At 42.5% G+C, this 24,149-nt stretch overlaps 1 protein-coding gene across 6 annotated transcripts in view; it reads left to right on the forward strand.

Annotated features, from left to right (window-relative positions):
* The window catches only part of NTRK2 (neurotrophic receptor tyrosine kinase 2), a 373,097-nt gene that overhangs the window by 291,736 nt on the left and 57,212 nt on the right, over window positions 1-24,149 (forward strand). For all 6 annotated transcript variants that reach the window (XM_017859916.1, XM_017859921.1, XM_017859918.1 and 3 more), the window contains one exon: window positions 4,462-4,696. In XM_017859916.1, coding sequence (XP_017715405.1) covers window positions 4,462-4,696 — 235 coding nt within the window. The remainder of the gene's footprint in view (window positions 1-4,461; window positions 4,697-24,149) is intronic.

A 24,149-nucleotide genomic window follows, 5' to 3' on the forward strand; every position in this document is an offset into this window, starting at 1 on the left:
TTGAGAGATCTGAAATCCTGGGGAAGTGGCACCTTTTTGTGATGGCAACACTAGGACTCTCTGTCTACCTCTCATTTCCATGGGCGCTGAAGAGGGCTTTGCACAGAAATCAGCCCCAGTAAGCTGCATGTATCTGCTGTAAGACTCAGACACTGCAGTTTAAGTAATCAGTCAATCACCACAAGAACATACTGCCGTTTTTAGAAATGGCATCACATGGTTGCTGCCGTCTGGATCATTTTTACCCTCTTTAGCCTCGTAGATCCACGTGCAATTTAGTTCTTCTTTGCTGGGCTGGATCCCTGTTCTCTACTTTTCCTATGATTGTGTGGGTGAGGAAATGCCAGGTGGGATTAGGAATATGTGGCCAATTTGCAGTATTCTGAGACAATCCTAATGCATTATCCTATGTCAGCAAAATTTTTCTTGTAAGTGATAGGACAGGGGATGACTTTTGGACATTGTCTTGTCAGCTCTAACATGAAAGGAAGAAAAAAGTTGAATGTGGTTGAGGTCCGGCTGCTTCTAGGAGAAATATTTTCCCATTGTTCCCATGCCCCAGTCTACTTCCCTAATACAAAATGGTGCTTTCCAAAAACTGTAGCATAAGAAATCCAAATGTGCTCACCTTGATGCAATTAAATGCTTCTGTGAGCTCACAGTGTGTCTGTACATACATGAATGTGTGTGTGTGTGTGTGTTACAACTTGATTCTTTCACTTTCTCACTCAGCCTCTCCTTCTCCCTAGCTCTCCTTCCTGCCTTGCAGAAGGAACAGGCACCTGGTTCTCCCTTGGCACCTTGCACAGGGTGTGGAGCAATTGGAAACCTAGCCTGCTTAGTTTCAGAACCTGCTAAACTCTGGGAACAAGAGGTCTGCCATGCCAAGAATCTAGTTCTCAGGTGCACTAACATGCTGCGAATATAGGCTGTCCTCTTTCCGCAAGGGAACTGGGCACTTAGCTGCCATGAAAAGTCTCCAGCTGTCATCAGCTCTGCCCTATAAAGACAGATGTCTTCTCTTGTCTCCCTACTCTCTTTATTCATCCAAAAGCCATATATCAAGCACCAGCATGGCCAGGCTGTATGCTAGTTAGAGTGGGAAATGAGGAATAAAACACATGTCTTTGCTTGCAAGGGTTTCATGATTTTTCCTCTTAGAATCTGTCCAGAGTTCCCTTCTAATGAGGGGAAAGATAGACTACTGTTTTTCAAACTATAACAGCTAGCATTTATTGCACTTTCTAAGCATTTTAATATCTTTTAGGGTATAACCCATCCTTGCCATCATTCCTGCATTACAGTAGGGGAAACTGAATCGCACAAGTAGCGGATGACAGAGCTGAGACTCAAACCTGCAGCCCCTGGCTGCAAAAACTCATGATCTTAACCACTCTGCCATCCTCTCTGCTGAGGTGGTGGTTAAAAAGACCAGAAGGAAAGTGGTGCGCTATAGAATCCTGGGGCCAGAGCAGTTAGTGCAGTGCTGGCTGTAACCCACAATGGAGAGAACTGGACAGCTAAGTCAGGCCCATGAACCTGCTACTTGCTTCCCAAGCCAGGGAGCTGGTGGTACTTTTTTTTTTTTTTTTTTTTTTTTTTACCTCTTAAGGAATGTCCTCCTGGAAGAGATGAAACGTGTTTTTATTTCTAAGACTTCATGAGGACCTGGGAAAGTGAAAGCAGAGGATTGCAGCGTTAACTGTATTTCGATCCTCTTAAGGACTTGTGCAGCAGACCCACCTACCCACTTTTTACAGCAGTATGTTCTGCTCAGAGAAAGCATCCAGAGGCTTATTTTATTTAAAGAGCCGTGTTCAAAAAGTCGAACAGCAAATACCCAGATATAAACAGGGGAAATGACTGTTTAAAAATCCAGGAGTCTCCCCCAACCCACACATACTAATACAAAGTGCATTAGGCATTAGAGGGCCACCAGCTTCCTGACATCTGCAGAGTGTGGAGTTGGAGGATAGAATTTTGTGCAGAGGTGGCCTTTTGCACTGACATCTAACTTTTCCTCTCTCCTGGAGCCTTTGCCTCTGAGAGATATTTAAAGTAGATAAGTTTTCTGGAACTGAGATAAGGCTGTGGCCAATCAACCAATTATTTTAGTCTTCAGATGGTATCTATGAAGATTAAATTCTGACCGACTCTCTTGGTCTTTATTTCAGGTTTTCTTTAGTTTGTGTGCACCCCAGGCCCCTTCTGGTGCTGAGGTCACAGTAGAGTTAAGGAAGACCAGTGAAAATGTTGGCAATTTCCCCGGGCCCCTCAGTGCTTGAAAGGGTTAGGCCTGATTCACCTTTAGTGAGGTGGAAAGGGCTCACCCTCTGGTATCCTGAAGAGCCCTGTTACAGGCCAGTTACAAAAACTAATGCACAGAGGATAACTTGTGTTTTCACATCACCTCTCCGTTTCATTTTTAAAGAGAATCTTTGTTTGCAAAGCCTTTCTCCCTGGTTTTCCTGTGAAAGGCCACGAAGTACTATGCAAACGCAGTGTCAATCCTCCTCACATCAATGCCCTTAGCAAGGGGCAGTTAGTATCTCCAATTTACAGAGTGAGGAAATAGGCCCAGAGAGGTTATGTAACTCACCCAAGATCACACAGCGAGTGTGGGACAGGATCCAAATTCATTTCACATATCCTGGAGCTTTGGCCATTGTGCCGCTTCTTACCTTGAATATGTGCTTTTGAGCTGAAGAAAGCCCTGGAGCATTTTCCCAGTATTGTTCCTCAATGTGACAAGAGGCAGCTGGGGGTTGTGGTTTGAGTAGAGGTGAAATATGTTAGGACTGGCTTGTACAAAAACAGGAAACTCCTCCCTAGGGAATGGTTCAATCCAGGTATTTAAAGACAGGAGGGATCTCTTCATCCAAAAGCCGTATATCAAGCACCAGCATGGCCAGGGTCTATGTATTGCCAGTATAATATTCCCCTGTATTTTTGACTAATGAAGAAATAGCACATGAGAGAAATTAAAGGGCTTCCCTGGATCATGGCACTGGACCTGGTGGGCCTGGGAGAGCCCCTAACTCCTTGTCCAGTGCTCATTCCCTTAGAATACAGGAATGAAAGACCTGGTGGCAGAATGCCTCCCGAAATCAAAGGGAAGGCGAGTCACTGTAGGCTGGAGCCAGGATGGAAGTGGGGATACGCCTGTGGCTTGAATAATTTTGGGGAAGGAGGGCGGAGAGGCAGGGCAAACCCTGACATGTGTTCTCAGACAATTCTGGCTTTCTCAGTTTCAAATACTCACACGGCTCTGAAACCCTGCAGGTGAGGTTACCCACTTTAACATTTATGCAAAAACCTCTATATTTATTCCAAGTGTTTCAAAATGTCTTGAGGGAGATCTTTCCTTTCCAAGGGAGAAGCCCTTTGGCCACGCCAGGACAGAGCCCGGCAGTAAACCCCGCCTTTATTCCTTGCACTGCAGCGCCCCCTCAGGCCACCAGGGGCAATGACGCCCATCTTGGCTCCCAGCTCAGGATGTCACAGCAGGGCCCGCCGCGCTGAGGGCGGCATCCTAAGATGCGGATCCTCCCACCCCTGCAGCACATGTGTGTTAGGATGCCCTAAGTCATCACATAGCTGGGGAGAGGCCAGGTGTGTAAGACAGAAGAAAAATAAGATTTAAAAAATCATAGTCCCCCTCCCCATAGTGTAAACAATAAAATTTTCCCCAGCAAAAGAATAAACAGGCTGTGGGTTCAAAACAGTTCTCGTATGTGTTGGCCATAGCCCGTGTTGAGCGGAGGTTGGAGGAGGGGTGGACAGAAGGCAATGGTATTTTGTATTGGGAATGAACATCCAGGTTGAGAATGCCCTGGGACTCTGTCGTTGAACTGGGCTTGAGAGAGCCAGGGGTAGCTTCAAAACCATGCCTGGCCGCAAATCAGGCGGACTGTGGAAGGCCGCAGGCTGCCAAACTCTGGAGGAATCAGCTTGGTTGCAGGATGCTCTGGCATAGTCTGCCATAATCTGGCTAGGTGGGGAGGGGTGCGGACCCACTGGGCTGCCATGTCCATCCCTCGAGGAGAGTCCATCTTTCCCCCAGTGTTTTGTTTTTGGTTTTGTCTTCCTTCACCTACCTGCTGTTTCTCCGGGTCAAGGGGCCCTGGCCAGTGGCTGAACCCAGCAGAGTGCCAGAGCCCCTAAAATGTCAACCTGTCTGTGCACTGGAGGGAAGGGGGATATTCAGGCCCATGGGGTCCTGGGAATTCCAGAATCTTCGGGAAACAGAGCGGCCTGGGTGCCCTCGGGACTTCAGAAGTATGACTGTGTGAAGCACCTTCGTCTCCTCTTCATGCTAAGTCAGGCAGCATCTTTTAGCACCAGCAGCTGACAGGGTAGGGGTGAGGAGCTTAGCAGAAGGGACGGGGAGGGGCAGGGGCAAAGGGCCCCTGGAGTGAAAATGCTGAGACACCCAGCTTCATTCTCCATGTCCTCCCCCAGGGCACACGGCCCTGACGCCGTGCTGATGGCTGAGGGCAATCCGCCCACGGAGCTGACGCAGTCACAGATGCTGCATATAGCCCAGCAGATCGCCGCGGGCATGGTCTACCTGGCGTCCCAGCACTTCGTGCACCGCGACCTGGCCACCAGGAACTGCCTGGTCGGGGAGAATTTGCTGGTGAAAATCGGGGACTTCGGGATGTCCCGGGACGTGTACAGCACTGACTACTACAGGGTGAGTAGCTGTGCAGATCAGAGACCCCAAGGACCTCTTTCCCTGCGGGACCCCTGCTGTATTTGTTTGCTGAGGCTGTCATAACAAAATATCACGACTGGGTGGCTTAAACAACAGACAAGTGTTTCTCGCGGCTCCGGAAGCTGAAAGTCCAAGCTCCAGGTGTCAGTGGGATGGGTTCCTTCTGAGGTCTTGCTCCTTGGCTTGCAGGTGGCAGCCTTCTCACTGTGTCCTCACATGGGATGGTTTTTATGTGTGGGTCACCTCCCAATCCTTCCCTTTATGTCTAAATTTCCTCTTCTTTTAAGGACACCAGTCAGATTGGATTGCATCCCACCCTAATGATCTCATTTTAACTTAATCACCTATTTAAAGTCTTATCTCCAAATGCAGTCACATTCTGAGATCCTGGAGGTGAGGTTATCAACATATAAATTTTGGGGGGACGCAGGTCAGTCCATAGCACCCACCCTGCTCTTGGCACTCCAGCATGGTGGGTGAGATCTCCAAGAGTGAAGTCCTCAGTGTGAGAATCCTTCCAGAGAAACCTGAGGGCCTGGGGGAATTCCTGGTGAGGTTAAAGGATGCTGAGGTTTGGCTTTGATTCTGTGAAATTATGTCTGGAGCCTTTGTTTGAGATTTGAACTGAAGTGAACTTGCTCACATAAATAATAGTACACTGGACTTTGGAAGTTCCCTCCAAGCACCACCTTGGTTGAAAGCAGTTTAGCTTGGTGAGATGGAAGAAGTTCTGTCCTGCCTGTTCTTAGACACTTCCACACAGCTTGTCTGGTGTTTCCGCCACTGAAGTCACTGAGAGGCAGAGTTATAGACAGTGACTCAAATCCACTGATGACCTAGAACTGGCCCCCGGGATAGGTTAACTTTGTTAACTGAGATTTTTGGAACTCGGACATGAGAGAAAAGGGAATTTCTGGAAATGTTGAAGTTGTGATATTTAGAGTGAAGATTCGGGGTGGTGTTCTACCACTTCGATTTAATTTTCTATCAGCCCTCAATTTGATTTTCTTGTGTGTTTTGCTTGTTTTTTCCAGGAGAGAGGAAGGGAAAATGAAGGAAGGGAATAAATGTCCTGGTGTCTGTAGCTTCAGAGCGTAAAGCACAGAACTGGCTACCTTTCATAATAGGGTAGGGCTGGTGACGATGCTAGCTTTGCTCTTCTCATTGTTATTTATGTTTGAGGAGGCACCTTCTCTGTTTATTTCCTATCCCCCTTCTTACAGCCTTGCTCACCTCTATGGCCTCTGCATTTTAGTGGAGTGAACTTTGCTATAATTAGTGTAAGAAAATGCATCTATTGTCGTGCTCCATTATTCTTCATGACTGTTTTGTGGCGTTTTTCTTCTTGATCACCTTGATAAGCATTGTTTACATCTTATATGGCAAAAAGGAATAGAGACCACATGGAAAAGGATTCTCTTGGGTGTATTTTCAGGAGATGGGGGCACACTCTTAACTTCAAGTGTTCAAAATGTAGCTTAAAAGCAATGACTAGTTTGTTCAAGATATCTAAAACATGGGGGAGATTTTACCTACCAAAGAGGTGTCTCCTCTGCTAGTTCTACACTTTGATGAAAGGTCTCCCTTCCTTGATGGGGCAGGGAAACACATGGATGATTCTCTGAGGAAAAGCTTTGCTGTTCTTGATGAGCACCCAAGGGAGGGACATGTGGCCCAGGCAAAGGCTTTCTCTCCACGGTGTTAGTAAAGAGTTCAACGTGCCTGACACAAAAAGTGAATGCTCAGTAAGTTTTTCCACCTAATTATTACCCAAATCAATACACATATACTTCATCCCCAAAGCTAGGACTTAGCTGGATGGAACCTGGCATCCTCCTCTCTAGGAATCTCCAAAATAATTTAAAGAAAATACCCAAAATCTCAACAATAAAAAGATAAAATCACTCCATTCAAAAGTAGAAGAAGGTTCTGAATAGACATTTCTCCAAAGACAATATCCACATGGTCAACAAGCACATGAAAAGATGGGTGACATCATTAGTCTTTAGAGAAAATGCAAAGAAAACTCACAATACGATACCATTTCACACCCCCTGAGATGACTACGATAGCAAGTGTTAGCCAGGATGTAGAGAAATTGAAACTCTGGTACTCTCCTGGTGGGAATATGAAATGGTGTAGCTGCTTTGGAAAACCATTTGGTAGTTCCTCAAAATGTTCAACATAGAGTTACCATGTAATTCAGTAATTCTACTGCTAGGCATATACCCAAGAGAACTGAAATAATATGTTTGCACAAAAGCTTGAACACAAATGTGCATGGTAGTATTATTATTAAGAGCTAAAAAGTGGAAACAAGTTTACTGTTCATCAACTGATTAATAAATAAACAAAATGTGGTAATCCATACAGTAGAATATTATTCAGCAGTACAAAAGAATAAAGTACTGATTCATGCTGCAACACAGATAAACCTCTAAAACAGTGTGCTAAGTGAAAGAAGTGAGACCCAAAAGGCCACATACTGTATGATTCCATTTATATAAAATGTCCAGTAGAGGCAAATCCATAGAGGCAGGAAGTAGTGGTTACCATGAGATGAGGGGAGGAAGAATGGGAATTGACTGCTACTGGGTACAGTGTTTCTTTTGGGGGTGATGAAAATATGCTAGAACTATATACAGTGGTGGCAATTGTACAACATTAATCATATACTGAAAAAATACTGAATCATTCACTTTAAAGGCTAAATATTGTGGTACCTGAATTATATCTCAAAAAACAGGAAAAAAAAAAGCTTGAAAAGGAAAATAATAGCAAAACAGTGACCATCATTATGAACATAAGAAATTAATCTTGGTCATTTATTTACACATTGTAAAAACACTGGACTTTGCTGCCTACCATATTTTATTATTTGTTAAAAAGAAAGTCCTCCACTTAGGTGACAATATTCTGAAGTACTTCCTTCTGAAATGATCGGAAGAATAACAATTCCCAGTTCCTTTATTTGTTACATGATCTTGGAACTGGCTGAGTCACTAAGAAATGTGCTCCAGATGCCACGTTAATTTCACCCCACCCCCCAGGCCCCATGGTCACTACTCATTTGCAATTGCAGGGTTAGTTTTTATTTGGTTTTTCCGTTCAGGATGAGGGAAAAGAGCCAGCCTCGCAATGGTCTCTGTTGCAGATGGGAATGGGCAGGACTGCGTAGGGAAGTGAATGATGGATGCGAAACCTGACAATTTGCTAGCAGCCTAGGGAAACAAGGAAATGACACTTTATTTTGCCTTCTCTAGAATTTCAGAATGATGGTTCACCTTTTCGTTTCGTGAAAGTGAGTATTTGCTGTCATAGAACTGGCTCTTGGGAGATGTTTGCTTATTGACATATTGATGGGGTCCATTGTGTTGAGTTTGTCAAGTGGACAAGCAGAAGCTGTTGATCTGTTTTGCAGGAGAACTCCAATGTCTCCTGCGGTGGCTAAGTCCCAGAGCACTCTTGCTTTTACATCAGTCATTCACCTATTGGGTCGCTTAAAAGCTTAACCTTGGACCCATCCCCTTCACGGTGTCTCTTCAACTTCTCTGTCACCATAGCTGGGGTAATGTGTTCTCCTTACAGTTCAGGTTTCTAATTTGCCGGCACCTTAAGTAATTTTTTTAAAAATTTTTTCATTATTTTCTCCCTATCCTCTTCAACACTCTGCACTGAACTCCAAGGTGAGAAGCTGCTTTAGCTGATGTGAGCTGTCATCACCAATGTTAAAAATTCTTTCCATGGCAGTAATGGGAGACAGTTGTGTGTGGGTTTTTTTGTTTGTTTTGGTTTTTGTTTTCTGACAAGGACTATCTTATGTGGAAAAATGGTGATTGGGCACGGAGTCAACTGAACTGCATAAAATGTTCTTTATCTTTAAGCAAGAACCATTCCCACTAGAAGTCCAAGCCTTCCGTTCATGGTGGCTTATAAGCAGCCTTGAGGGATAGCCATGTCTCTGTGCAATTCATGGCAGGAGGGGCGGGTGGCAGCTGTTCCTTGGTTACAGGGGAGCTGGTAGCACCAGGAAATGGCTGCCTCCAGGCATCCACCCTGTTGCAGCTGAGCTAATTATACCTTCCCATTGAAGGGAGAAATCGGAACACTACATTTGCATTGAAACCGGCCCGACATGGTGGGTCCAAAATTATTCTAGCATTTATGTTCTCTGAATTGTTTTCATTAGCAGCTCTGCAGTACCAGTTTTTTATTTTGTTTTTTTTTTTGTTTGTTTGTTTGTTTGTTTGTTTTTTGTTTGTTTCCTCCACTGGCAAAACCTGACATTAAGGAAACATCAGAACCAGATTTTGGTCACATTCTGCCTGTTGGAGACCTAGGGTCTCACTCTACTTGGTCATGACTGTGTTGCACTGAGCCCATTGAAATGTTTGTAATGTGCCCTTTGGGTGGTTTTCACTGTTTGGTTTTAACATATGCTTAAAATGCATGTGATCTGTTGATGAGTGGAGGGCCCCAAACATCTGAAATCCTAGCTGTTAAGTCTTGTTCTCCCTTGGGCTTCAGCTTTATGTTGGAGTGGTAAGAAACCCTGTCCTTTAATTTATCTTCCACTTAAGAAAAGAAAAGGAAGAAGAATAAGTAAAGTGATTTATAGTAGACATTTAAAGAAACAAATGAATATAACTTGGCTGAGCAAGGCCAGGGCATAACTCTCAAGTGTTAAAGTGAGGTCAGCAACAAATTCCAGGAAATCATCATTAGATACCCACTCCCAGTTTATCAACTGGGAAGAGAAAGGAAGACATGTGGTACCAAGACCAGCTAATACAGCAAGTGGCCAGATGAACAGATGTGAACTTTAGCACCTTTCACCTTATCCTGCTCACCTTGGAGGTTCCAAGGGTTGATGAACCGGAAAATAAAGTCCTGAGCCACAGAAGGGAGGAGAAGGTTTAGATAATTTAAGATCTGGCCAAGTAGGTAAGAAATAATCAAGAGTTAACCATCACTCCTTGGTCTTTAAAAAGAATGTGTTTATTTTAAGAAATATTTTATGTAATGTGAATATTTCAAGATAGGTAGGTAGATGGATGGAGGGATGGATAAACTGATTGATTGACTGACTGATTAACAGAAAGATAGACTCATTCCACAGATGTTTTTTACCATCTTGTTGTCCCATGTACTAACGCCATTCCCTCTCTGAGGAGCAACATAAGAGGAGTTTTCAATTTCACCTCCTTCCTGACTTCCTCTTAGCAGAATAATTGCTCACAAATATGTGATTTCTCCATAATCCATACAAATAGGCATCACAGCATACAGCACCTTGTACCTTGTGTCAAGGAAACTGGCTCATATCTATGTCTTTCATTAATATGAGAGCAGATAGAAGATAAATCTTACACATCTTTGTTTCTGCACAAACTGCCACAGTCCATGGTGCGTATGAGGTGGTCAGTACATGGTTATTGAACAGGACTCCCACCAGGACTCCCACTTTTGTGTGTGCCTTTGTAGCCCTGCAGATGAATAAAGATGGCACTCAGATTCGTACCTGGGTCTGACTTTGAAGCTGGGAGTGTTGACTTCAGGAAGTAAAGCTAGGAATATAGGAACATCCTTATCTTAGAAAATATTTCTTTGCAGTGAAGAGCCCAGGGCTAAAACTTACTTCTATTTATTACCATAATAAGAAAATTTCCTCCTGTAAACTATGTCTAGAACCTTTGAAACCAGGCACAATATTCAATTTAAGGAGCAACCCAATTCCTTCCTAAAAGAGGGATGTCCTCTGTGTCATTGACCCTCATTTGTATGGATCGTTTTCTTATTTTCCCATCGCTGTATAATACTTAGACAATGACTCTTAGCTTTCACATGCACAATTATAGATCTTTCTGTTTGGACTCTTTTGATTAAACTGGACTTAAAACCATAAGAGGTTGTTTATTTTATGAAATCATCTTCAATTAATGCTTCTCACAACACTTAGAGCACAGTTCAGAGGAACCTGTCTGCCAGGGAGAAGTCTATTGAGTTCAGACTATTTGTGTATTAAACTAGACTTGTATAAATCATTTCAAGGTTCTAAGTTTGTTTAATTTGTATTCAGGCCTTCCTAAGAGCCATTTACATATGCTTTGGAGTTGCCACAGGGTGAGCGTAAGAGTCCTCTCATTCATTCATTTTCTTAGTACATATTTATGAAACAACTACTATGTGCTAGATGCAATAGTAGATGCAAAAATCATCCAGACTTTGTAAAGAAAGGCACATAGGCTCTACTTTGAGGAGTGCCTAGACATTTTAATACAATGTGATAAATGCTGTAGTGTAGATACAAAATGGGAACCCAAAAGAGGAAGCCTTCAGCCTACTTTGGAAACTCAGAGTAGGGTTCTCAGGGACACAACATTTGAGCTGGTGTTTAAGATATAGACCCCAAATTGTTCCATTTGCAAGGAGGCCCTAGGCCAGGATAGAGAGGAAGACAGGAAGTAGGATATAAGGAGAGATGGCAATGTAAACGTCACAGTATGTGATCCAGGAATGGGGTCTTTGCTATTCTTCTGAGGCTAACAAAATAGGCTCTTGAGGCTATTATCACGTTTCACAGGGGGTTTTGCCATACCAAAGACTTTGGACTTGATCCTTTTGGCAGTGTGGAGCCACTGAGAGTTTCTACATTGGAAACTGACATATTAGACTGCATTCTGATATGTCACATGGTTAATGAAATAGATCTGCCAAACAGATCCCAATATCTTCATCTGTGTACTTATTTGATTTGCCTAGAGCAGGGTCTCACTCATCAGCTGTCAGTGGGTGTGCTTCAAAAAAAGTGATCTTGTAATCATAAGGTCAGCAATCTCTTTGCTTGCTGCAGAACTCCTCAGAGCCTTTAATCTATTGCTATGCCTTGTGATCTTTTAACAAAGGCTATAGAAAGTTGTGGAAACCAGCATGGAGATACGTTATTCCAGTTCTTGGTCCCATCCTTCACCCAACTGGTGAAGAATGCTAGCAGTAGATGGGTAAATCCATCTGTCCCTCTTTTTTTCGGTCTTCTGAGTCTCTTTTTCTTGAAATCACTAGCCCCTATACTTTATATGTAGAAGTGCTACATTCAGAAATTAGGTATGCTTCCAGGTGCACTGGGAATGATGGTAGGGAAAAGTGGACATTGCCCATTGTCTTGAATGGGGCATAAGGACTCTGATGCCTCAAGGTCCTAAGAGGTCTCCCCTCCTTCAGTTTTGAAACAGTCGGTCCTCAGCTTTCTCATGCCTGTGATGTCCTATGCTTTTGCATCACTCAGACCAGAGCCACTTTTACAAGTAAGCTGGCAACAAAGAGTTAGCTGGGGTACAGAGGGAAGAGCATCCAGTTTGGAGCCTGAAGACAAATATTCAAGTCTCTGATTTCCTTTTCTACCCTTATGATCATATCAGTCAGGAATGTGTTTAGTCCAAGGAAGCAATATGCTACTAAAGGTGGCTAAGCAGATAGGGGATTGTTTTACTCAAGTGAAAGGAAGTTCAGAAGCAGGCAATTTCTGATTGGTTCAGAGGCTTGCCAGTGTCAGAGCTGTGGAATGGCACTGGAGATATCCTTGGTCTTTCCCTACTGGCAGCAAGATGGCTGCAGCAACTCCAAACATTAAAACTGCAATCCGAGGAGGAATGCCAGGTTGCTGCAGGGAGCAGATTGTTTTTTCCTGCACATCTTTTTCCATCAGAGCATAAATCTTGCCCAGAACGTCCTCTCTGCAAAGACTTCTCCTTATACCTCATTGGCCAGAGGTGGGTAAGACTAAGGGTTGAGCTCACTCACCAGAGATCAATGACTTATTACCAAAGACCTAGACAAAACTACAATTCTGCTACAGATAAAAAGGAAGCAAATGGCTTTGGGGTCATCAAAGAAAATTATCTGTCACATTGACCTTATGCACCATGATAGCATCTGTTTCTTTATTTGCAATGAGCCCCTGATTTAAAAGTTGAGAGCTGTAAATCGAAGTGATACAAAATAACTGCTAAAAAAAATACACTAGAGTTTCTCAGTGGGAGATCTTTGTTCTTCTGTGTTAATGCTTCTTTTTGCTCTGGCTGCTTTTAAGATTTTCTCTTTATTGCTGGTCTTGGGCAATTTGATTATGATATGCCTTAGTATTGTTGTATTTATATTTATTGTGCTTGGGTTCACTGGATTTCTTGGACTTGTGAGTTTATAGTTTTCATCAGTTCAGAATTTTTTGGCTATTATTTGCTCAAATATTTATTCTGCTTTTCCCACCAAGCCCCTGTGGACTCCAATTTCACTTATCATAAGCCACTTGACACTGTCTTGTGGCTCACTGAGCTGTGTCCATGTTTTTGAATTCTGTTTTTTTTCTGTTTGCTTCATTTTGGATAGTTTTTGTTATTATGTCACCAAGTTCAGTAATTTTTTCTCCTGCAGTGTCTAATTTTCCATTATTCTCATCCAGTATAGTTTCCATTTCATGCTTTGCAGTTTTCATTTCTGGAAGTTCAATATGGGCTTTTTCTTATATCTACCATGTCTCTAATTAACTAAGCATATGGAATATTGTCATAATAAATATTTCAATGTATTTGTCTGTATTTCTAACATCTGTGTCTATTCTTGACCAGTTTCCATTGATTGAGTTTTCTCCCCATTGTGGGTCATATTTTCTGTTCCTTTGCATGCCTAGTACTTTTAAGTTGGATGCCAGATGTGAATTTCACCTTGTTGGATGCTGGATGTTTTTGTATTCCTATAAATATTTCTGAGCTTTGTTATGGAATGCATTTATATTGCATAGGAACAGTTCGATCCTTTTGTGTGTTACTGTTGAGATTCATTGGTCAAGAATACCTTAGGGCGATGCTTACTTTAGGGCTTATTTCCCACTATTGAGACATGATCCTCCTGTGTACTCTGCCCAATGCCCCTTGAATCCTGAGGTCCTCACCCTGCTTCATAGGAACCAGCTTTATTTCTCACCCTGTGTGAGCACTGGGCACTGTTTTCTCAGATCGTTTGGGAAGTTCTTCCTTCAGCCATAAATAGTATCCTCACATGCATGCACTGATTAGAACTCAGCTCAGTATTTAACGGGCATCCTCTGCAGATCTTCAGAGTTCTCTCTATGTGCAGCTCTCTCTTCTCTGGTGTTCTGTCCTTTCAACGCTAGCCACTTTGATCTCCCCAGACTCTCAGCTCCATCTCCTCAACTTAGGGAGATGGCTGGACTCCTGGGCTGCCCACTTTGTCCCTCTCAATGAATTAAGCTCACAATGTTTGTTTCTCATCTCTCAGATCACTCACTGCCCTTCATTGCCTATTGTCTAGTGTTGTGAAAACTATTATTGCACATATGAAGCCATTTTTTGGTTATTACTGCATCTTGCCTAAAAGCAGAAGGCGGTTATCATTTCTCTTGATATTGAATATATCATTTTGAAAATCTACTAGTGAACCACTTAACAGACTGCAGCACGGCAAATAAGTTCTTTCATCACTTTAAAACAGTTACTTCCTGTGAAGGTTTTTTTTTTTTTTTCCTTTTTAATTAAATAACTTACATTTACATAATACTTTTTCTACAATTAAAGTTTCCCTGCCTACACAGAATTATTACTTAAGTAGGAGAGTATTCTTCATCTCCAGTGAGTATTGAGCAAGAAGAAATCATCTTAGCCTACTTGTTACCTTTGAGAGATTCCCTGGATTAAAAATGTGAATTGGTTCAAGAAGGCTTTGACAAAAAAAATGTGTAGGCAGAATATTAGTAGTGCTCCCCATTTTCACATTCCCCACAGTCTTTGCCTATGGTTGGGGCAAACACCTTGGATGGATGAAATGGCTGAATTAATCCAAGATAGTATTGCAGACATAGTTCTTAACCATGACACTTTAATGTATAAATACCAAGTAAGATGTATTCTGTTCCCCAAAGAAAACCACACATTTCCTGGGTAGAAGAGACGTAAATGAATCACTCTGATACTAGGCAGTGTGATACATGTTATGGAGAGCAGAGATAAATTGATTTGGGGGGAGATGTGGGATGACATCTGGAAAATTCTCTGAAAGAAACAGAATTTGAGGTGAGCCTTAAAGGATAAATAACAGGTAGAGATGTTGTTAACCGCAAAGACTATTGCCTGTGACGGATGTTATAAATACAATTAGATGACCTGTTACCAAGTACTTTTTGGGAGGATGTGGAAGTTCTAATTTTGAACTCCACATGCCTCACAGAATGCTAGGCACTTCCTAAGTTCTTACAGATCATGACAATTGCCTAAAGGGAGCTTCCAAGAAAGATTCTATAACATTCTTCTTGCAAGTCTTTCAGAGTGAAGATGCTCTTCAAAGTAGTGGGTCTTCAGGATGAAAGTTACTCCTGAGTCCAAGCATGATTTGACTTCATCTTTCAGCTCTCCATATCAATCTCTTAAAATTCTGTCCTCCAGTCGGTATTTCAGATTTCTACCTAGTCTATTTGTCTATGTATGAGAGACTAGAAAACTCCAAGATATTGTTACATCAACGTAGCCTAATACTGGATACCTATGGAGACGTGAAAAACACCAGGGTTTCTCTTTCTGCAGAACTGCAGTGGCTTTCCCTGTTGATCATCCTGTGGGTGACCATAAGAACTTAGCACAGTCATGTTGTCTGAGGAATTCTGCTCACCAGGTACAACTAGTTTAAATTTGACTCCATGAAGAGAATTATCAGACATAAAATAGCTTGTGATATCCAGCTAAGAGAAAACGTCTGAAATTCTTTTTATGCTGATGGAGGCAAGGAAGTATGATCTTACCTAGTACTGTAGACCTTCCCACTGCATGGGCTCCTAAACTTGGTCACACATCTGAATACCCCAGAGTGTTTTCTGCATAATGTTGGTTTTTGGGCTTCACTTTACATAAACTGATTTAGCATCTCGAAAGTGATGAGATTTGGAAATTTATATTCTTCACAAACTTCTCAGGTGAGTCTGGTTGTCCAGCCAAGTGTAGAGCTATGGTGTTTTTTTTTTTTTTATTTTTTTTATTTTATTTTTTTTCTTTAGACGGAGTCTTATTCTGCCACCTAAGCTGAAGTGCAGTGGCACAGTATCAGCTCACTGCAACCTCTGCCTCCCGGGTTCAAGTGATTCTCCTGCCTCAGCCTCCCGAGTAGCTGGGATTACAGGCACCCACCACCACACTGGGCTAATTTTTTGTAATTTTAGTAGAGATGGGGTTTCACTATGCTGACCAGGCTGGTCTTGAACTCCTGACCTTGTGATCTGCCCGCCTCAGCCTCCCAAAGTGCTGGGATTACAGATGTGAGCCACTGCACCCAGCCAGGGTAGAGCTATTATATGGATGCTGCTCAGGTAGACTTACAGAAAGTAGACAAGGATATAACACGGTCTCCTCTATGCTGAGATTCAAATGGTAACATTACAAAAGGTTTTATTTATCAAGTTTCTAAAGGAGAATAGTTGCCGTGAAAAATTCTCTCAACCATCACCCTTGATGTCCCTGATAGAGGTGGTATTACCATAATTAATGGAGTTTTAGGACTTCTGATGGGAAAGATCCTCTGAATTTTAATCACCAGCACACAGTCGTATCCTACCCTCTTAAACATCGGAGCTTAGGTTCATTGAACCATGACATTTCCGAATGAACCCAGGAACTATTTGTTATGGTATCAGTTAGTCAATGACGTGCTATTTGAGGCTCTCCTCTCTCATCCTGGGAGGCGAGCTTGACTCATTCTCTAGGTAAGTGTTGTCAAAGACATCATGAGGATCACGAGAGAGACAGAGCAAGCAGCAGGTGGAAAGTGATACACCATGCTCCTGGACATGCCAACACAGGGCAACACTGCTGCCCCCACACCGCAACCCCCCTCCACAAGGAGCTGGGGCTCCCAGGCTGGTGGTCTAGGCAGACCCCTGCTGGCCTTCTCTGTCACTGCATGGTTGTGTATCTGTGTGGGTGACTGGTGGAGGCCCTACGCAGGAAATGCAAGAAAAGGCTTGTGGAGAGTCAAACAGCTTGTCAAGGTATCCTTGTGGGTGTCTGTATTGAAGTGTCACAGTATGAAGGCATTTTATTAGCAGCTATTTTAGAATTCGAACACTGAAATGGAACAGTTTCTTCCCTACATGGCATTTCCAGGCTGGCTTCCTCCCTCACAGCCTTACGACAGCACCAGCCTTCTCATAAGGGGGTGGAGAACATGACGCTGGGCTCCTTTGACGGCGGAGCCCAGCTATGTGGCCCACGCCCTCAGCCCTGGAGATAATTTGGTTCATTCACATGTTGCTGATGACAGAGATGCTGCAGCGGAAGCTGGGGAGGATTTGAGGCTCATGCCTCGCCTTTGTGTGCAGCACAGAAATCTTCCTGGGTTTTGGAAAGGTATGGAGAGATTGATGCCCGGGGTTAAGGGCGTGGAGGGAACATCCACTCAAAGGAGAAATTGCAGGGTGAGTGATGTCCAACCTCAGTATGGCTTTTTCTGCAGCTACCACAGGGGCTTAAGTTCTTCCCAGCTGTCTTAGGGCAAGTAGTGAATTTCTTTCTGCAAAACTCATTAGACTTCATTGTAGGAACAATGACCTTAGAAGACTCCTGTTAATGTTTTAGAGGGCTGATGTGGGGTCTTGTAAGGAAGACTGACATACCTGGCCTCCTTTTATGTCTCAGCTTGGCATGTAACCCTCTCAGCCATCTTCCAATTTACTGATGAGAAAAATAATATTCAGGGACGTGAAGTCACTTTCCTGAGGTGCCCTCCCTTATGCCTCTGGCAGACTGGCATCTGAGCTCCTGTCCTCAAACAAAAAGTCCACGCTCTTCCCACTCTGAAAGTTTCTCTGTGCCCTCAGCACAACCCTGGCTCCTCTAGTCTTCTCCCTGAGAGGTGGACAAGGGTCACCTGGTGTATTCTCAGAGCTCTGTCCTTTGTAATCATAAAAGGTCCATCTAGAACAGTGGCCCGCTGTGCAGAGCAAAGTTCTAAAGCTGTGTTGGTTGGAAGAAGGAAAGGGATACTTCAAATTTCAGAACCATGACTTTTAAGGTTGGGAAGGGGCTTCAGAAATAGTCAGCCTGTCCCTTTATTTTAAGGAGGGAATCTGGGTCTTTTGTCCAGCCTACCAGCTCTCCAGCTTTGAGTCATTCCTGAACCTGATTAATACGCCAAGGAACATAGGCGGGCAGACAGCAGACCTGGATTTATTCTCACCTTCAATATTTGTGCAGTGTGTGGCTTTGAATAACTCATTTAACTTCTCGGAACCTTATTTCTCATCTTAGTAAAATGGTAAAGCAGTCGGTTCTGCCTGCTACGAGTGTTGTCATGATGCCACCATGAAAAGTGTGAAGTATACATATATATGTAAGGTATTATTGATTCTGTTGTTGCCATTGGGGAACAGGGACAGAGCAGAGTCCTGTGGCATATACTGTGCTACACCTAGCATGTTTGCAAGGATGCTCTATCTTATTCTTGAATCAAAAGATGGGTTCCAAAGATTGTGAATGCTGTCTTGGGTCTTTTTGGCATGAGCCCAAGGTGTTGCTGTGGGGACATATATGATACATTGACTGCCACATTTTCCTTTTCTTCATGTCTCCTGAATTAATAAAACGCTTCCTACCAGTGCAGCCACACTTCATACATTGTTGGTCAACCCTCCCAGGCTAGAATGGTGTTTGTGAGGTCTTTAAGAAAGTCGAAAGACTTCCCCAGATTCCTAACTGGCTGCTGTCCTGTACTCTGTTTTTTCCACACTATCCCTAAAGGCAACTTTAGCCACCACCACTAAAAGCATATTTTAATACTCTGTGTCATGTGCTTCCTTTGTGTCTTTGGAGTTGGTCCAGAACGATCATTCGCTTACCTTTTGTCAGCCATTCTGAGTCATATGTATTTGCCTGAGCATGAAACACTTGTCCTAAAGGAAAAGTTTTGTGGCATAAACCACACACATTGCAGGAAAAGCTCAATTTGCATAGCTCAGGATAGGGCTCTGCCCTTTAGCAGTCTGGGGAAGCCTACCTACCCCTGCACCAAATAATGTTTTGCGTGCAAAAAAAAAATAAAATATACAGCATTACAAAAGAACAGCGTTGCATTGAGCATAGTTATAAAATGTTAAAAGGGTGACATAATAACACACGTGTTTTTGTTAAAACATTAAATAATGAGATCTTTTGGTGGATCTAATACCTATTAAAATTTCAAAGTGATGATCATAAATGATGTTTTGAGGTATCTGTAACAATAATAACGTGGCATGAAAATATCTGATTTCTATGGGTGACAGTTTCACAGATTCTGCCAATCCTAAGAGATGCTAAATTTTTGTTAAAGGCTCATGAAAATGAGATGCAATTCAAATTGACAGAACCCTATGAATTGTATCCATGGATCCCTTTAGGATCTGTGCATTACAGGTAAAGAACACTTCCTTTACAGCATTGTAAACCAGTGCATGAATGCTCATTAGGCATGCAGACAGTAAAGGTCTGCTGGCTAAGAGCATTCTAGAACATTGGAAGCAGGGAGGTGAGGGTAGGAGAATTGCATAAACAGCATAGTCTCTGGAGCCAGATTTTCGGGGTTCAAATTCCAGCTCCATCCACCTCTTACTATTTTTGTGATCTTGAACAAGTGACTTAACCTCTCAACATGATTTCTTCAGCTTTTAAATGGCAGTAATAGGGCTGGGAGTGGTGGCTCATGCCTGTAATCGCAAGGAGGGGACTTTGGAAGGCCAAGGTGGGCAGATCACCTGCAGTCAGGAGTTCGAGACCAGCCTGGTCAACATGGCGAAAACTCATCCTCTACTAAAAATACAAAAATTAGCCAGGTGTGGTGGTGGGCACCTGTAATCTCAGGTACTTGGGAGGCTGAGGCATGAGGAGGTTGCAGTGAACTGAGATCACACCACTGCACTCCAGCCTGGGGTACAGAGCGAGACTCTGTCTCCAAAATAAATAAATGAATAAAAATAATAAAAAATTAAAAATGGCAATAATAATAATACCTTCTTAAAGAGATGTGGTAAGGATTAAGTACACCTTAAATAGTGCCTACCTCATAGCAGGCACTTTCTGTGTCAGCTGTCATTATTATAACTATCTATGCATACAGAGAGAATCTCAAAAATAAAGAGCATCAGGGTGAGTCAGCACTGGGCAGGGCAGTGTTAAGAGGGCATGCATGCACTAGTGTTTGGTTAGCTGTGAGTTCAGCTCACATTTCTCCACCTCTCAAGGATATTGTAAGGAACTTTGCCAAGAGCCTTGCTGAAATCAATATACTTCATGTCCAAAGCAATCCCCCATCCTATCCAGCAACTTCCCTTACTTTTGGATGATTATTTGGTATGATTTCATCTTAAAACCTATACTTGCTTCTGGTCATTTTCTAAGTGCTTTCAAACAACCTTAAATAGTTTATGTTAAAATCTAGCCTGGAACAAAGGTCAAGTTTGGTGATCAGTGGTTTCTGGGATCCTACTTTTTACCTCTTAGAAATTATGTCAGCCTTTGCTCATCTCCTTTATTGTCTCCACTTTTACTTTCTTCTTGTTTGTTCTGTCTGAGTGAGTGCCACACTTACATTGTCAAAAGGAGCAGACTAGGACAGCGTTTAGCTATGCTTGAAGACATAGATTCATTTAAAACAGTTTCCATTTAAAGAACGATTTAACCATATTTGTTACATCATTTCTAGATTTCAGGTTATTCTTCCTGATGGAACAGAAAGAATCAAAATAGGAATTATGTAGCTAATTCGTTTAACAAATATTGCTGAGGATGAGCACCTTACCTGCTGGGCACTGGGCACTAGGGGGAAAAAGTGAGCAAAAACAGACACATCTTAGCCTCCTGGACCTACTGATCCCACTGGAGAGCCAGACATTTATCACATAATTCCACAAAAACATATTGAACAAGACCTATGGTAAGTGGCATGGAACAAACATTCTGAGGGCAATGAGAACTTGTAATAAGGGAATCTAACCTGAGTAGATTCCTCTACTCTGGGAAGACTGAGGAGGGCATCTTTGAGCTGAGTCCTGCAAATTGGATTAACTACACCAGGAAGTAAGGAAAGTCCCCTCTGAGCAGAGGAAACAATGAACAGGAAGGCCCTGCGGCAAGAGAAGCAGAGCATGGTGAAGGAGATGGCAGATGGCCAGTGTGCTGGACATAGAACCCAAGGTGCAAAACCCAGCTGTAGAAGCAGAAAGGACCTTGCCGGTCATGCTGTGGATTGTTGGTGATCATAAAAGCAATGGGATGCCACTAAGAGCTCTCAGAAAGACGTACGGCTGTGCAACTCTGGGAGCCAGAGTAAGCAGATGGGCTAAGGGGCTCTTCCAGAAGCTCAGTGGGGAGATGATGGTTTGGTGGGCATGGATTCAGAGCAAAGTGAAAAGACGTATAAGCTATTTAGGAGGCAAAATTGCAGGACCTGGAGGTGGATTGGGTATGGAAAGGGAAAAGAAAAGGAAGATATCAAGGATATGAGACAGATTTCTGACCAATATAACTGGACAGTTGGTGTCATTCTATGACCTCGTTTTGGAATGGTCTGGAAGGAGACCAAGGATTCAGTGGGGTGCATTAAATTAAGTTTAAAGTGATTTTAAGTCATCTGTATTTCAAGATCACCTCTAACAGGCATGAAAACATTCATAGTAGGGTATCCAAATAGTTGAGTCACACCGAGGTGGGAGAGTTGGGAGAGCTGGGGACATTCAGGTGAGAAAAAGGAAGACCTAAATGTGGACATACTAGCTACCTACTGCTACATAGATGAGGATAGAGGTTCCAGAGACCAGAACTGTGTCTGTTGCATAGAAGTTTCATGAAACAGATTTGGCACAAAGTAGAGAGGAACTAAGAACGAGAGCTGTGATGTGTCAGGGCTGCCTTGCCAAGAGATGAGTTCCTTGTCACTGGAGGGAAGTGTCCAAGTGTAGGTTTTCCATCTTCCATTATGCTGCAGAAAGGGCTCCAGTGTTTTAAAAATTGTGTTCTATGGAACCCAGTGAGTTTATGAAGGGGCTTCAGTGACTGGTTTTGTAAACAGTGGATTTCAATTTCTTCTCTTTATGTATATTATAACCATTAATATAACTACTAATATGAAGTATGCTGTAACCAGTAAAAACTAATGAAAACTGACATGCTCAGATGTGTTATATACACAATTTTAACACATTAGGCAATGGAAAAACTTTGATATGGTTTTGGGGTTTAGCTTTATAATGTATAAATATTACCAACTTGAAGTTTTAGAAATGAATTCCTAGTAATACATGCATTTTTATTTTCATTAGTTTTGAAGATGGTGTCTTAAGATTATGTGAAATTTAGATAACTCCTAAAGATCCTTTTAACTCAAAGATTCCATTGGCTTTATTCAGACAATCAAAATAAGCCATCATATTCTCATTTCTATACATTTATTTTGCCCCCCAAAACCAATATGACCAGATCTAGGTCCTCTGTGCACAGGGAAACATTTATGAAACACTCTGCTTCCAGAATTAACTATGGTTTCAGCTCTCCCTACACTCTCCATTGAGCCCTCCTTCCATGCTTTCTTTCCTTCTTTCAAACTTGCCAAACTTCTTCTGAGCTTTCAAAGACATTGATTATATGTGCATGGACTACTCTAAAAAAGTCTTGGTATCTCATTATATTTATGACATAAGTATTTAAATAGTTTAAGGACCATGGCCAACAGCTTCTCCATGTCACAGAGAAGAGAATGTTCAAATGTTCACAGCTTTGAAGCACAACTCACTGTGAATAATTAAGTGGCAGTAGTTGAGAGAAAAGGGGAAATGGTAAGCAGATCAGAGAAACCCAGAGAACATTTGATTCAACTTTTTACCAGATGACTGCTTCACTATTCTCCAAGCTCTCAGCAGAACTCACCAACTTTGTAGCAGAGAGAACATTCACCCAAGGACACACTTGGCCATAACAGTCTTCCCTAGTTGTTCATTCAGTACCAGAACACCCAGGGTGTCCTCAGATACTCCTACTGTAATGAGTGTGAAATGAACAGGAATATGGCAGCCTGTTTCAGCCCCTTGCACAGGTTCCTCATTCCCAAAAACAGACCTCGAAACCCTTTCAAATAAAACACAAGGTTGACCTGCTGACAAACATAGTACTCCTGTTATTCATAAGATCAACTACCTGTGGTTGCATAAATCCAAAGTGTGCTAAATAATGATTTCTGGGCCGGGCGCGGTGGCTCAAGCCTGTAAGCCTGTAATCCCAGCACTTTGTGAGCGCGAGACGGCCGATCATGAGGTCAGTGGAGATCGAGGACCATCCTGGCTAACACGTGAAACCCCGTCCTCTACTAAAAAAATAACAAAAACTAGCCGGCGAGGTGGCGGGCGCCTGTAGTCCCAGCTACTCGGGAGGTGAGGCAGGGAGAATGCGTAGTAAACCCGGGGGGAGGCGAGCTTGCAGTGAGCGAGATCTGGCCACTGCCGACTCCAGCCTGAGGTGACAGAGGCGAGACTCCGTCTCAAAAATAGAACTAATTAATAATAATATAATAAAAAATAATGATTTCTGTGCACTAAGTGCCACCCATGTGATCTGTATGTGGTCTGAGCATACTAACCCTCCCTGGACCTCTGTGTCTGGGACTCAGTTGTGAAATGAGGACAGTGTTCATCAGATTAGATGATTTCTATAGTCCTTTCAGCTCTAAAAGTCTAATCTCAAGACTCAGGTTCACTGAATTAAACCAAAATACTGTCTTCACAGAGAAGACTTAAGATCAATTCTTGTAGAATTTACAAAACTAGGGAAAAAACATTTTAAAAAAACAAAGATACAGTTTCTGCTGCAGAATGTACAGTCTTGCTCAATGGTATTTTTAAAAGTTTATTTCTTTGTCCACTGTTTATGTCCAACCCCCATGAATCATTCAGAAGATGCATTTTATCTGCTGGCCTTACAGGTAAGAGGTGATATTATCTTTTTCTTTCTTTTCTCTCTTAGAGCAATATCCCCATATTAAGGAAGAAGTTTATTTATTTATTAGCCACATTCAGACTTTCGTGGTTTGCTTTTTGTTCTGGATGTTTGTGTATGTGGAAATACATAAAATGACAAGAAATGAAAAAGTACATAAAACCTAATAACAGTGTCTGAACGCCATGTATATCTGCTATCATACTACAGACTAATATTACCTGTGTTGAGCCAGGGCCTCTCCTCATGACAAACACCCTAACTTGATAAGGTGGCAAAATGAACCAGTGTAAATGCAATCATTAGATAGTTTTTTTTAATTAAGTAATACACCCAAGGATGCATGCCTTGTGCTACTTGGTGGTGTGCGAAGTAAGCCAAACATTATCAACCACTGTCAATGTAATTTTTATAGATCT

Source organism: Rhinopithecus bieti, unplaced genomic scaffold (assembly GCF_001698545.2).
Source record: "Rhinopithecus bieti isolate Rb0 unplaced genomic scaffold, ASM169854v2 scaffold_51345, whole genome shotgun sequence".
NCBI lineage: Eukaryota > Metazoa > Chordata > Mammalia > Primates > Cercopithecidae > Rhinopithecus > Rhinopithecus bieti.